General features: G+C 36.5%; 1 protein-coding gene across 1 annotated transcript in view; it reads left to right on the top strand.

Annotated features, from left to right (window-relative positions):
• The first annotated feature begins 9735 nt into the window (after positions 1-9735).
• Positions 9736-14542, top strand: part of mRpL52 (mitochondrial ribosomal protein L52) — a 72000-nt gene continuing 67193 nt past the window's right edge. Inside the window, exon 1 of the mRNA XM_090392306.1 lies at positions 9736-10007. Coding sequence (XP_090248432.1) covers positions 9968-10007 — 40 coding nt within the window. The 5' untranslated portion in view covers positions 9736-9967. The remainder of the gene's footprint in view (positions 10008-14542) is intronic.

Below are 14542 nucleotides of genomic sequence, written 5' to 3'. Positions count from 1 at the left end.
GTTGGGAACGGACATAGGTTAGAATCTTACGTGGAACATTTTCTAGGCTCTTTAAACCATAGGTGAAAATAACAATAAATAAGAGTCTTTTATTCTCCCAACAGGAGTATGCGGAGCTCTTGTAGCATTAACTAATCCTTTGGGAGATTGGTGTTCGGTCTTTCTTCACCCTTAGCAGTCAATAAGAGATGAGTCCAAGGTTATCAGTGATTTTTGCAAGCAACAGGAGAAGGCAGTATTGAAGAAGACTGTTGCCATTTTGTAGTCTTGAGCCCTAATAGAAACAGTATTGTCTAAGATAGTATGATTTCTATGGTCGATTTTTTGAGTCGCAGTGTTGAATATCTTAAAAACCCCAGTTTCCGGGAGTAAAAGCCTTACGTGATGTGCCAAAGATCGGCCAACTCATAAATTGGCTAAATAAACACCTAGGAGTGTAAAGAACAAACAAGAAAAGTTACTCACTTGGTCACAGTAGCAAATGCAGTATGAGCATTCATTAGCTAATAAGGTCTAATGAAATCCCAGAGAGTTTTTTTTCCATATGTAACCAGTAGAAGAAAGAATTAAATGACATTGGCTGACAAAAATGTTAGAATGATAACCTCTTGTTTTGAGGAGGCAAAAGGCACAAAGAATTCTCATTGTCCAATTTTCGTTTTGTAATTGTCATATCACTCTACTTAAAATTACCTGAAATTATTGAATACTATAGTATCTTTTTCTGAACTATGGTGCCTGTTTGCTGAATATTACATCTTATGATTAGCATCTAGAAGTGGCGCACCCAGAGGCAGGCCAAGGGGCCCTTCCTCGCAAAGAAAAAGGAAAAAAAAAAAACACTTGAAAATTTCCAAAAATCTTTTCCTAATTAAAATTCTTTTTTATTTAAATTTATGTTGTGTCGTGTCTTCTATTTCTATACTACTTATGAATTAGCGATCACTGTAGATGCTCAGTCATAGGTCGTATGCGATGCGTAGTGTGTATTCTCAAATCGTCTACTCAACTCGGGCTCCACCAAGATTAAATCCTGATTATGCTACTGGTATCTAGCATGTGTATCTCACCTGCATCTTGGTAATTTGAACCAAATATTTTTGTTGCCACTTCATTTATGTGTATCTTCAGTTCTTCTGAAGTAGCCATTGCGTTTGAATGCATTTTCAGAACATTCAAAATCGCTGTTATATTTTTGAAATGCTTTATGAATATTTAACCTTGTTAACAATATGTATAAACAAGAATGCATTTTTAAATTCAAGATCACGTGCTGGCGCTTGGCATATGTCGCTTTGAATTTCTGCTTTCTCTCATTCTACAATTCATGACTTTCTAACCAAACTAAAATGACTCCAGTTCGAATCCCGTCTGGGTCCCGAAAAATCTTCAACAGGTGTCTTTTCATCTGATACCAGTGGCGGCCGGTGAAAATTTTAAGTGGGGGTGCTGCATATACAAAATTTAAAAAATATATTTTTTTTTTCCTAATCAGTAACCAATTTATTAATAAATAAATGTACATATTAAAAAAAATTACTTTATTAAAAATATTTCACCCTCACCACGAACAAACATCAATAATAAAAGTTTCGTATCTCACAAAAATAACCGCAAACATACGATATACTGCCCAAACGAGCAGTGTCGGGAATGAATTGTAGCGTGCAATCACAAGCGCAAACGAATATCGGCGAGATGGCATTGGCCAAACGTGATAATTCCGACACTGCGTTAGATCGCAGTGTATTTGTTTCGTGTAACGATAATTGAAAAATATAATTCTTTTCATATTTTCAACAGTGACACTCATCATAATTCAGCATTATAACTATTATTATTATTATTATTATTATTATTATTATTATTATTATTATTATTATTATTATTATTATTATTATTATTATTATTATTATTATTATTATTATTTCGGGCGACTCCAGGAGTCCTTATACTCATCGAGGGAGGCCCTAAACATCATGTCCACACAACTATGCGATTACATTCTCACAGTATCTATCATACCTTGTCTTGAACTCATTCACCGTCATAGTACCCACAACAGACTCTGGCAGCTTATTCCACTCATTTACCACTCTAAAAGTAAAGAACCCAGCTCTAACACACCTGCTAACCATACTCTTGCCCAGCTTCCATAGGTGTCCCCTAGTTCTCCCACCACCAGTCCTGATCTCAAAAATATCCTCTGAATTAATCCTATAGAATCCCTTTAGCAATTTGAATGTCTCAATCATATCTCCCCTCCTCCGCCTATCAACTAGTTTCTGCAACCCACAAATCTTCAACCTGTTCTCATATGGTTCATTCCATACACCTGTTATCATCTTAGTCACTCGCCTCTGGATCCTCTCCACCTCCTCCCCATCAAGAAGGAACCGAGGTGACCAAATCTGGGCACAGTAATCGAGATGAGGTCTTATCAAGGCTCAGTACAGAGGTACAATAACTTGCTTGTCTCTACTCGTCAAGGTATTTTTCAACAACCAAGTGAGTTGATGAGCTGATTTAGCTACTTTTGCAGTGTGCCCCCTAAACTTCATCTCCTTATCCACCAACACTCCCAAGTCCCTGGCCTCATCAATCTCCTGGAGTACAGTTCCACCAATGTGGTATACTGCTGCTAATCTTTTCACCCCAAAATGCAGAACCTTACATTTTGTCACATTAAATTGACATCCATTCTCCTTAGCCCAGAACTCCAATCTATCTAAGTCATCCTGCAAGACTTTGACATCTTCTGCATTCACTATTGCCCTACCCAACTTTGTATCATCAGCGAACAAATGAATTGTTCCACTTAGATCCTTCCCTATATCGTTAATGAACAGATTAAACAGCAGTGGTCCAAGAATAGAACCCTGCGGCACACCACTAGTCACAGGCCGTCTTTTGGACTCTACTCCTGAATAAACTACTCTTTGATATCTCTCCATCAACCAACTACCTATCCATCTCGCCAACCCTATATCCATTCCCATATGTTGTAGTTTACGGATTAGTATTCCATGTGGTATCCTGTCAAACGCCTTTGCCAGGTCCAGCAGTATCACTGTAAATCCATTTCCCTTATCCAGTTCAGCCGTTAGCTTGTTATAAAACTTGAGCAAGTTACTGAAGCATGATCTACCCTTCACAAAGCCATGCTGTCCCCTGTACAGTATCTCGTTTTCATCAATCCATTCCTGTATTTTTCCCTTGACTACTTTCTCTAAGACCTTGACAACGACTCCTGATATGCTGATCGGTCGGTAATTTGCAACCGTAGTCTTGGATCCTCCTTTATGCAGTGAAACTATTTTCCCCTGTTTCCACACCTTCGGGACTAAGCCAGACCTGAGACTCAGATTAAACAACATGGTCAAGGGCATTGATAATTCTTTAGCCGCTTCATGCAAGACCCGTGCCGGTATATCATCCAATCCCACAGATGTGTTCACATTAAGGTTCTGTAATAAACTAGTCACCTGCACTTCATTCATCACTATTCCCGTATAAATTAATGGTCCCTTCACTTTTTCAATGTCACCACCTGGATGATATGCTTTTGCAAAGTGCGCGCTCAGTAACTCCACTATATCGTCTGATTTAGTGACCTCCTTACCATCATCATTCCTTAAAATCATTTTGCCGTGTACAGTAAATAATCATAAGAAATAAATAATTATATGTTATTTTAACAAAATAAAATAAGATTTGCAAAAAATAGTTTACCCTCACCACGAACACGCACCAATAATAAAAGTTTCGTATCTCACAGAAATAACGCGCGCAAGCGTACAATACAGTACTCGTTTGAGCAGCGTCGGAATGACTTGTAACGTGCAATCACAAGCGCAAGCTGCAATTGGTCGAACTTGGTAATATCGACACTGCGTTTTCATCACTGTGTATTTGTTTCGTTATCTAAAGCGTTAATCGAACAATTCCAATTATTAACTATTCAATCACTGTCGAAACAAGCTCTAACCTTTAACATGTTGTATTGCATTTATATAATGTTGTAAGCATTGTTATTATTTATAAACACAAACAAAATTAAAATTTTTCATTTTTTCCTTGGGGGTGTGCTACAGTGTTGCAGTGCTTATGTATGGGCCGCCACTGTTTAATACCGAGTTAGCTTTGTATAATACTAAGCAAATAGGCGTTAGCTGATTTGATTTGATTTGATAATACTAAGCAGGTTTTTCATACAGCCAGGCAAACTGGTCAAGAGAACACATGTAATTTACACACAAATATATTTTATTTATTTAGCGTATGATGATACATGGGCCGTGAGACCTTTTTTTACAAGAAAGTATGGTACCATCTCCATCCCCCCTTAATTTTATCCGGGCTTGGGACGGCATAACTGACGTATCAGGCGTATGGCTAGGTCTTAGGCATTCCTGACTGTAATCAGTGTGTGTTCAAGGGGTCAGTTTGCCTGTTCTAGGGGACGAAGAACCCGAGTTTTCGGTGAAAAATCCTCTACCTCCGTATGAGACCGGCTAATTCACCTTTCGTTCAAAGAGCAGCCGGATTACCAAATAGGAAGAGTATGTGCCGGCCTATGGGCTCCATGCCGTTTACGAATCAATATTGGTTTAATTTGCTGAATTGATTAATTGAATTAATTAATATTGATCTGATCTTGAAAGAAAATTACAATCAAGCGTTCTTAAATTGTTTCCAAAAGATAGAAAAAATGAATCAACTCAGAGAAACGAAAACTTTACATTAATGTTATCCCACTAGAGCGCGCGCACGAGAAACCTCCAGAAATGAAGCTTTCTATGAATTTGTGTGTCGCGAGTTCCCACCGACTCCATGTCCTAGTAGAACATTCGAGAGTAGAAATTTCGAGGGCACTGACTAGTATATATACCCGATGTTTGCGTAAGTTAGCTTTTCTGAGTTATGAAGTTCGATTAACTTCACTGTCTAATTTCTACCGTAAGGGTGAAAACACAGTGTATCCACTCCCAAAGTAAATCACAGAGCATCGACTATTCAATCATCTGCTCAATCATCATATTAAACATCAACTGCGTGCATAGTGGAGCATCAACTGACAACTATCGACAGTCTTGTTTCGCCCGAAAATGAATGTTTGATTCAAGATTTTCCTTTATTTTTCGTATATATTATATTCTATCGTATATACTTGGCTGGAAATATTATAACATCGATTTGCTTAAATGACTAGTAGTATTTAAATGAGTTCCAATTACATTACAATATCCACATAATATATATTTATTACGATGGCTTTTATGGCGTTTGTCCCATATTGGAGAACAGCGCAAAATTTCTCGAATCTATCTTGTTCAGGCACTTTTACTAATTTTTGGCTGAGACTTAAGAATTCTTTCATTTTCTTGAACAAGGCATAAATATTGTTTGTCGTCGCTCTTTTGTAGACGCAGAATGTCGACGCCCGAAAGAAGAGATATCAAAGAGGTGCAGAAAAACGAGAAGGAAAAAAAACAGCAAGAGAAAGCGAAGAAGCTTGATGAACAAATAATAACAAAGGCACAGTCTTTTCTACTTGGCTTTACTCGATGTCAACAGAGGATCAACCCGAGGCCTCTTCAAGTATGTCAGCCAGCGAAGTCATGGAGGTAGACCTTACCTTGAACAGATTGCTGAGGATGAGGATACGCTTCAATTACTGGGTGCAGCTGAAACGCAGGAAGTTCAGTTACACCATCAAAATAGAGATAACCTGGGATCAGAATATCAAAATGACATTGGTTATGGCAAAACATTACTGATGAAGTGTAGGATTTTTGGTGTAATAGAGACCTTGCGGAATGTCAGCACTTTGATGATGATTTTTTGGCTTTAAAGGCAGTATATGAAGATGGTAAAGGAAACTTTTCCCATTTTATGATCTTTCGAAAACATGTAAGTGGTGAACAAACAAAAGAGAATGGATCATGCACTCTCCGTCCACAGAAAATGTGTACTATTTCCCATGCGTCCTATTTAGTGAAATACATAAAGGCTGAACTCAATTTTCAGATGGATTTTCTGATTGGAAGAATGCCATGCTGAGAATGAAAATGCACGAGGACAGTGCAACGCATCGGGCATGTGTACAGACACTGATCAGTAAACGACGCACACACGGTCGAATCGACAGATCTTTAAAAATTCAGTTCAACAAAGAACAAGGATACTGAATCAAAGTTCTGCAAAGAGTAATGTCAGTGATCGAATTCCTCTCATCACGTGGATTAGCTTTTCGCGATGATATAGAACTCCTTGGTTCTCAACATAATGGCAACTACTTAGGAATTTTAGAGTTATCGCGGAGTACGACCCTTTTCTAAATTCACATTTAGCCAAATATGGTAATCAAAGTAGAGGAAAACCCTCCTATTTGTCTTCCGCAATTTGCAAATAAGTAATCGATATAATAGGAGATAAGGTTCTGAAAATTATTGTAAAGGAAATACAGGAAGCCAAATACTTTTCTCTGAGCGTTGATTCAACACCAGACATATCTCACATTGACCAACTGACTGTAGTGCTTAGATATGTTGGAGTGTTAGATGGTGAAGTGGTAGAACGTTTTCTCACATTTATTCCCATAGCAAGCCACACCGGAGAAGCTGTTGCCACAACTGTTTTGACATTCGTAAACAAATGCAGCATTGATATCAAAATCCTGAGAGGACACTCTTATGACAATGCAGCAAACATTTCAGGATACTACAAAGGTCTTCAAGCAATATTGCCAAAATAAATCAGCTTGCACACTGCATTCCCTGTGAGGCACACTCACTCACTCAATTTGGTTGGAGTATGTGTTGTAGAAAGCTGCGTTGGGGCAATCTCATTCTTCGGGTTTGTGCAAGCAATATACAACTTTTTCTCGGCATTTCCCACCGTTGGGCGATTATGCTCAAATATGTTGAGGACAAAGATGACGAACGGTAGCAAGCCTCTGCACTAGTTTTAAAGAAGAGTGACTGACACAAGGTGGTGTGCAAGGGCTGATGCGAACAAGGCTTTATTCCAAGGCTACAGCAACTTCCAGAACGCTTTGCAGGTTATTGTCGAAGATGTGAATCAGAAGCCAGAGACAATTCACGAGGCCAAATGTCTGCTAAAGATCTGTCAAGGAAGGAAAATGTCATCATGGCAGGCTTCTTGACTGTAATCCTAGAACGGATCAACACGGTCAGCAAATCGCTACAAAAGGAAACAATAGAACTTCAAACGGCAGTCGATCTTCTCAAATCACTGCTCCATTTTTTAACATCACAAAGGGGAATATTTAATGACTAGGAGATAAAGGAAGGAAAATGAGAAAAATGATGCGCAATACACTGATGAAACAGGCGTGTGCGTAAGAAAAAGAAGACAAACGCCGAAATTAAAGAAGCTGCCCAAAGATTTAGAGATAATTATCCTGAGGACATCGTTATATGAATGCATGTCAAGAGTCATGAGGATAAAAATGGATGAATGAAGAAGGTTCTGCATCAATCTTGAAAAAGACATTATTGACGTAGCCTACGACGAGTGGATATAATCAATTTATGAGTACAAAGAATAGGTGAGGAATTTGACTACTTTTATAAAAACAGCCAAACTACAATATGAGCAGCAGTTAGTTAGTGAAGCACAACGAATAAAATGCAGTTCGTTTCATATGTGACAAGAAGAAAAAGAGTGATTATGGAAGAATGATATCGATAGGTGAAATGGTTAATTGATAATTGCTGTGAAGGATTTAGCTGAGATATTAAATGAGCAAGTCTTTAATGCACTCGTATTTTATTACTCTGAATATGATATCATGCAAAGCTTGAGTATGATAGGATAAGAGGAGGGATTGATACTGAGTAAGCTGTAGGTACATGAGGAACTGAGTAAACCTGATGCATTTGTGGCTGTAGGGCCTGATAACATATCAGGCCCTACAGCCACAGTTAACAACAGCTTAGATGTGCTTGTTTAAAACGGGTCTTGCATTTGGCCGAGTTCGAAAGGAACAGAAAAAGGACAAAAATTATTCAACTTCATAAGGGAGGTCATCAGACCAAAGCTACGAATTATAGGCCAATCGTGTGTCTGGAGTTGTGATCAAAGTGATGGAGAAGATAGTGAAGAGGCCTAGATTCAAAATTGAATTGTCAACAGCAGAGTTCTTTTTTGTCATGCAACAGGAGTTTACAAAAGGAAGATAATATTTTAGTAATTTACTTGCTTATTATATAACGCCAATAAGTGCATTCCATAAGGAAGATTCATATAATTTTATATGAATCTCCCACATATTTTATATGAATATGAGAAGCTAATAATTCAATTGAGATAGATGGAATTGAATTAGAATGCTGGATTGGAGAATAGTTATCTGAACGGAGAAAACCACTCGTGGTATGCCCCAAGGATCTGTTTTTGAAGTCGCTGTTGTTTACCTTGTATGCTAACGATAAAGAAAGGTTGTAAAGGATATATGCAGTTGTTTGCAGATGATGAAATGTTGGGGTGAAACACGAGATAATTTTATAATTTTCTTCTTGTTTTGAACTGGTTACACATTGCTATGTACATTTGGATTTCAAAAGGGCGAAGAGACATTTAAGGATCTAGACACGATTAAACAAGACGGTTTGTGGTCTCTAGAATGTTTAGTGTAAAGAAAAAAAAATGAGTAAACGCAGTTTGCTTAACCTGATGAATAAGGAGGAAGATGGGTGAATGTGATTAATACCTAAGTTGGTAAGAGATTATTAACAGATTAATGTGGAAGAGGTTCGTTTATGAATAATCTCTCCTTGGAGAATAGAAATATTACGAAATATAGAAACCTAAGAAGAAAACATATTCTTAGAAATAAGTGATGATATGCAGAATAGGGCAACAGATGACATATCAACAGGCTACATTTACTCCTTAATCACTTGCCCACGCATGGCACTAATAGTGTTTAGATCTTTTGAACTTTCACGTGCGAGGTCATCATAAAAAAATAATGAAAGTCACTTACGTTGCAAATAAATATTTATTAAAAGCAACAATATTTTTGTTTTTGTTTCAAGATTATTTCTCAATGCGAAGAGTTAAAAAGAGAATGAGAGGAATAAAGTAGAATAACGTATATTAACATACACTAGAATAATAAAGATACCTGTGTAGCTAATGGGAAGTGGTGTTTACATCCTTTGCGCAAGGCTACCAGAAGATAGACTTATAGTTCAACTCCAGTCGCCTACTGGAGGAACTTTTTTTAAGCCTTTCTTCGACCGGTTTCCAAATTAGTCGATCTCTGGTACAGGCAAGCTGTTTTTTTTTCACCCGGAAACTCAAGAAAATCGACCTTAAAACCGACATTATTTCAGAGATTACACATCGTATTGCGGTTAGGTACCAAGAGAAGGCAGCACTTGTTTGCTGGTTTCTTCATCAGTGGCCGCCTATAAATAGTGATAGTCATGGGCTAGCTATCTCTGATTGCCTACTGGTGGAGATTGAACTTCCCACTAAGTCTCCAAAAGCTAGATATGGTTAAAAGGCCTCACCTACTCCATATAAAGGAATAAAAAGCGTTAACTTATTAATATTATTATTTATTATTATTGGAATAACAAAGGTTTTTCATAGAATAAGGAGTGAGAGGGTGAGCACGAATCCATTCCTGGAATCTGTGAAAGCATGGTGTATGCAGAAGTGCAAATATATTTTTTTTTTGTATAACGGGTGATGTGTAATTGGAATGCCTGAGAGCGTAATGAATGCAGAGACGATAAATATAAGCTACGATTTGATGATGATGGTGATGACAATGTGTATGACATTGGGACCTTCCACGATGTATCTTTAAACTCCATGATAGTCTGATAAGTGATTAGAATCATTCATTTGCGTTTTTGTAGAATACGGTTCATTTCTTTGACATCTGCTTACGAGACGGCGCTTTTAAACATGTCGCGAGAATGATATCATGGCGAGTTGCTTGACTATGAAATCGAGTGCGCTTTGTAGTAAGTACATTCATTTTGGAGTTTTCTAATTGCCAAAGCAATATTTTATAGTCATCATTCTCTTATAGATTGATTGTTTTTAGAATGTTAAGGCACGAGTTTACAAAAATACATATAACTGTGTTGCCGCAATTAATACTCTTATCTGAGGATCTCTTCAACCAAGTTTTCTTCTATCGAGATTTGGAAACAGGATTGCATTTTTATTTCGACATTATTGAGAAAAAAAATGTTTGTGACACGGAGAAACGAACGTTTATAAAACATGCAGAATTAGTAAACAAAGGTTACAAAGTAAACAAATCAGTTACAAAGAGCACGGAATGTTTCGATATTGTTTAACAAGCTGATATGGAGATGCCTTAATCCATAATAACACAAAATGATTATTTATATTGGAATCTTCAGAGAGTGGGTTTCCCGCATTGAGTGTTCGGTCTCCATGAAGATTCCAGCAGACTGGCAACATATTCCACTCATTCACTACTCTGAAAAAAATCTAGTTCTCACACCCACACTAATGACACTTTTGCTCAGTTTTCAGGAATGCCTCTTTGTTCTGTCGCTTCCAGCCAAATACTGAAATATTTCCTCTGCATCACTCCTATAAAACTTTTAGCAACCTAAATGTTTCTATCATATCTCCCCTTTCCCACTTACCAACTAACTTTTGCAACCCACAAATCTTCAATTTATCATCTTTAGGAACATTACAAAAATCAGTAACAATCTTGATTATTTGCCTATGTATCCTCCACAACTTCCTCATTCTCAGTAAGGACATTTTTATTTATTTATTATTATTTTTATTATTATATCTGACCCACATACGTGTAAGGTCACAAGACCTATAGTAGATTAGTGCCATGTATGTGGGCCTGTGACTAGATCTGAGCATAGAAATCCACATGTGGTTCTCAGAAGATTGATGACCTTTATCTCTGCTTGTTTGTGTGTGTTCTTTGGTAACAATGTAATCCTCTGAGGTACCGTGGCTATCTTAGTAGTATATCCTCAGAATTTCACAACATCTCTAGTGTCATCAATTTCCTGGAGTATAGTTCCATCATTTTGGTGCATAGTTTGTAATCTTTTCATGCCAAAATGCATAAGTTTACATTTTCCACATTAATCTGACATCCATTCTCATTTCCTATACTTAGAGCTCATACGAGCTTCTTATCTAATTCCCTTTTGTTAGATGAACTAAATAAAAGCAATTTGATGTGTAATGGATACAACAAAACTGTCATTTAGAAAATTATTGATAATTTTCATCCTTCTAGCAGACTACAATCCGATGTGAAAAGAATTTCAATACCTTACCTTAAAGGAACCTCTTAACAAATAGCACAGATTCTTTGCATATTCAATTTATATGCTTCCTTTAAATCAGCTCAGAAACTGCCTTCTTTATGTCTACAAAGGATACATCACCCCTTCTTTCCTTACAAGATGCATGTGTATCAATTACCCTGCTCATGTCATCTTTGATATTTTGGACAGATTGGACATTCTTCCTTGATTCCATTCTGAGAACATTGACTATATTATGTTTCTGGAATCTAACAAGTCTGGCCTTGCTTTTCATGCTGTTGATACTAGGAACAGAGTTCTTTGGAGCCAGACAGCAAATTCAAATTTGAAGGTATTTTTCTTGAAATGTGAAATGCTTTGTAATTGTCCAAACCTTAACTGCTCAACTGCATGCCAATCTCTAAGTTGTGGGAAGTGATCAAGACATGAGCTAGTATGCATATTTGCTTCATGACTCATTCTTATGAATCATGTTTTGGTTGTAGTTACCAGTTTGGCTCCTCGATGATGTCCAATTAATATTGGATGAAATATATTGGAGATTTTGAATAAAATTCTGTATAATTTTTTATTTATTTCTTAATTTTTTTTTTTTAGACTGGTGTAAGCTGTGAAAGTTTAAATTTGCTTATACTGTCAGCCTATTTCTCATCCTTCGGCTCTCTACATTGCATTGATTAACTGTTATGCTACATGATTTTGCATCATCAGCAAACTCCTGAATAATATCCCTTCAAAGCATTACCTGTATCATTTATGTACAAATGAAACAGCTGTGGTCCAAACACAGAACATTGCAGTGCTCCTAAATTCTGCTCCTCTATATGTTACTCTCTGGTATCTCTCCATCGGTCCTTGATATCTATACCAATTTCATATCTATCTCCATTAACTTTAGTTTACATTAAATTAAATTTAGGTGCAGTAAAATTATCTGAAATATCATCAAAAATGATCACTATGAAACAACTAGTGAAAAAAACGTTATATATTATTCTGTGTATACCCTCTTGCTGTTATGTTTTTCTGCCCATTCATTTGGTATTCAGCGATAGTTCCTGTATGTGTTGTGTCAGGTGTTTATACAGTAGAACTCAACAAATTAAGCAAAATCCTATCCTCCAAGACTTCTTTTTTAATGGCATGTCTCAATAAATCAATAGTAGTTCCATAACTGATCAGTGGTGCTGCATCTGTATTTTTTAAAGTTAAAAAGATATTTTAGTATGGACAAAAATGCAGACTGCACAAAATAAAATATTTTGTCCAGTCACCAGCTGACAAAATCTTGTCACGAGCAAGTGAATGAACATATTTGTCAAGCCCTATCATACAGTCATCTTGCCAGCAACAAATAAATTGTATTTGTGATTGGAGTTATCCCCCCCCCCAACACACACACACAGACTAGCATACATGATATATCAAATTTCAACACTTCATTAAAAAATAGGATTGTAAGATTATTCCTATATAAGTGCTAACTAAACAGTTAATATGAAACTACCGAAGGAATTATTAAAACAATAATAATAATAATAATAAGAGGCGAAAGCAGCAAAGCTAGGATTAATTTAAACATCAGCAAAACAAATAGTGATGACTTCTGAAAATTTAGATGAATTTGATTAAGGAGATAAAATAGAGATCATTAAAAGTGATGATTTACTAGCATCTGGAATAAGAAGTGGTGGTAAACATGAAGATGAAATTAAATGGATAGCCATGGGGAAAAAAAAAGAACTGTTAAACCTGACCAAAATTATGAAAGGTAGAGGTGTTTGTAAAGCCACAAGTTAGATTGTGAAGACAATGATATTTCCACTAGTGATGTACGGATGTGAAAGCTAGATTATTAAGAAGAAAGACAGAAAGCAAATTAATTAATTTGAATTATAGACATGGAGGAGACTATTAAGAATCCCATGGGCTGCAAGAATGACTAATAAGAAAATTTTAGTATAAAGACAGAATGAACCTTGTAGGCAATTATTGCTAAATAGAAGTTAATGTACTTTAGACCTATTATGAAAGTAGATGAATCATTGGAAAAGGCAGTTATGTTGAGGAAGATGAGGACATGTGAAGGAGATGAGGGCTGCAATATAAAGGAACTTACCAACTTGAACTTGCAATTGCTGAAAGAAAAGACAAGCCAAGTAAGATGGAGAGTCTTTGTTCACAAGGTCACCAAGAGTCAACTTCACTAATGTAGGAATGCTTCAGGGCTCTACCTCCATTTTTTTTAACCCTATACATAAATGACTGTCAGTCAATGACATTCACCTTCACTCTCTCTTATTATAATAATATCACATCAATATCCTACTTCAACCACCAAAATACTGGACATTATTTTCTGTTAAAAATGCTACTTTTCACCCATCCAGCTACTACTAACTCTGTACAATCTCTGAAGCTTTATTTTCTGCAGATCAAAACAGCAAAGGTTCTCTTATCAATTCTACTAATCAACTAGAAGGGGATAGAAGGAAATTTTAAGTGCACCACCTCAAACATGTGAATAGTATTCTAAGGATGGGCAGATTTATAAAGTGCACTTAAAACCTCCCTAAAATATTTTGCTTGTCCTTCCTTATTAACTCAGTTCAGCTTCTATTTCAACTCTCTTTTGTACCAGCACTTTAGTGGATCTTGTTATTCTATAGGTCTCTACAAACAGGAGCAGCAGCAGCTGCTCAACATCCTATTTCTGGTAAGAAAAATGCCAGTAGGTTTCTTCTTTCCGGTCTTACACCTGATGAACTATATGTTCTTTTGCATATAGTTCATTCATTGCATATTGTAATTGTGTATAGGATTAATTAAAAAAAATTGATTAAGACTCAAAGCCTGGACAGTATTGGGAATTTTGAGTAAAATTGAGAATAAAAGCCTTCATTTTAGTGAGAATTATTTGTACTGTTTGATCAGAGGAGGTATGTAAATCAAGAGAATGAAAGCAATAATCAGACCATGGAAAGAAGTACATGTCATGGAGATCATTCATTTGCTGCCATTGTGATGTGACACGGGACTAAATGGGTGATCTGAATTACTAAAGCAGGACCAGTGTTTGTGAAGAGAATTATTACTATTATTACTATTATTACGGGCAACTCCAGGGAGTCATTAGACTCATCGAGGGAGGCCCCAAATCATATTCATCACAACTATTCGACATTCATACAGTATCTATCATACCTCGCCTTAAACTC

Source organism: Typopeltis vanoorti, chromosome 1 (assembly GCF_054136105.1).
Source record: "Typopeltis vanoorti isolate ZY-2024b chromosome 1, IOZ_Tvanoo_1.0, whole genome shotgun sequence".
NCBI lineage: Eukaryota > Metazoa > Arthropoda > Arachnida > Uropygi > Thelyphonidae > Typopeltis > Typopeltis vanoorti.
This window is presented reverse-complemented; position numbering and strand designations above follow the sequence as displayed.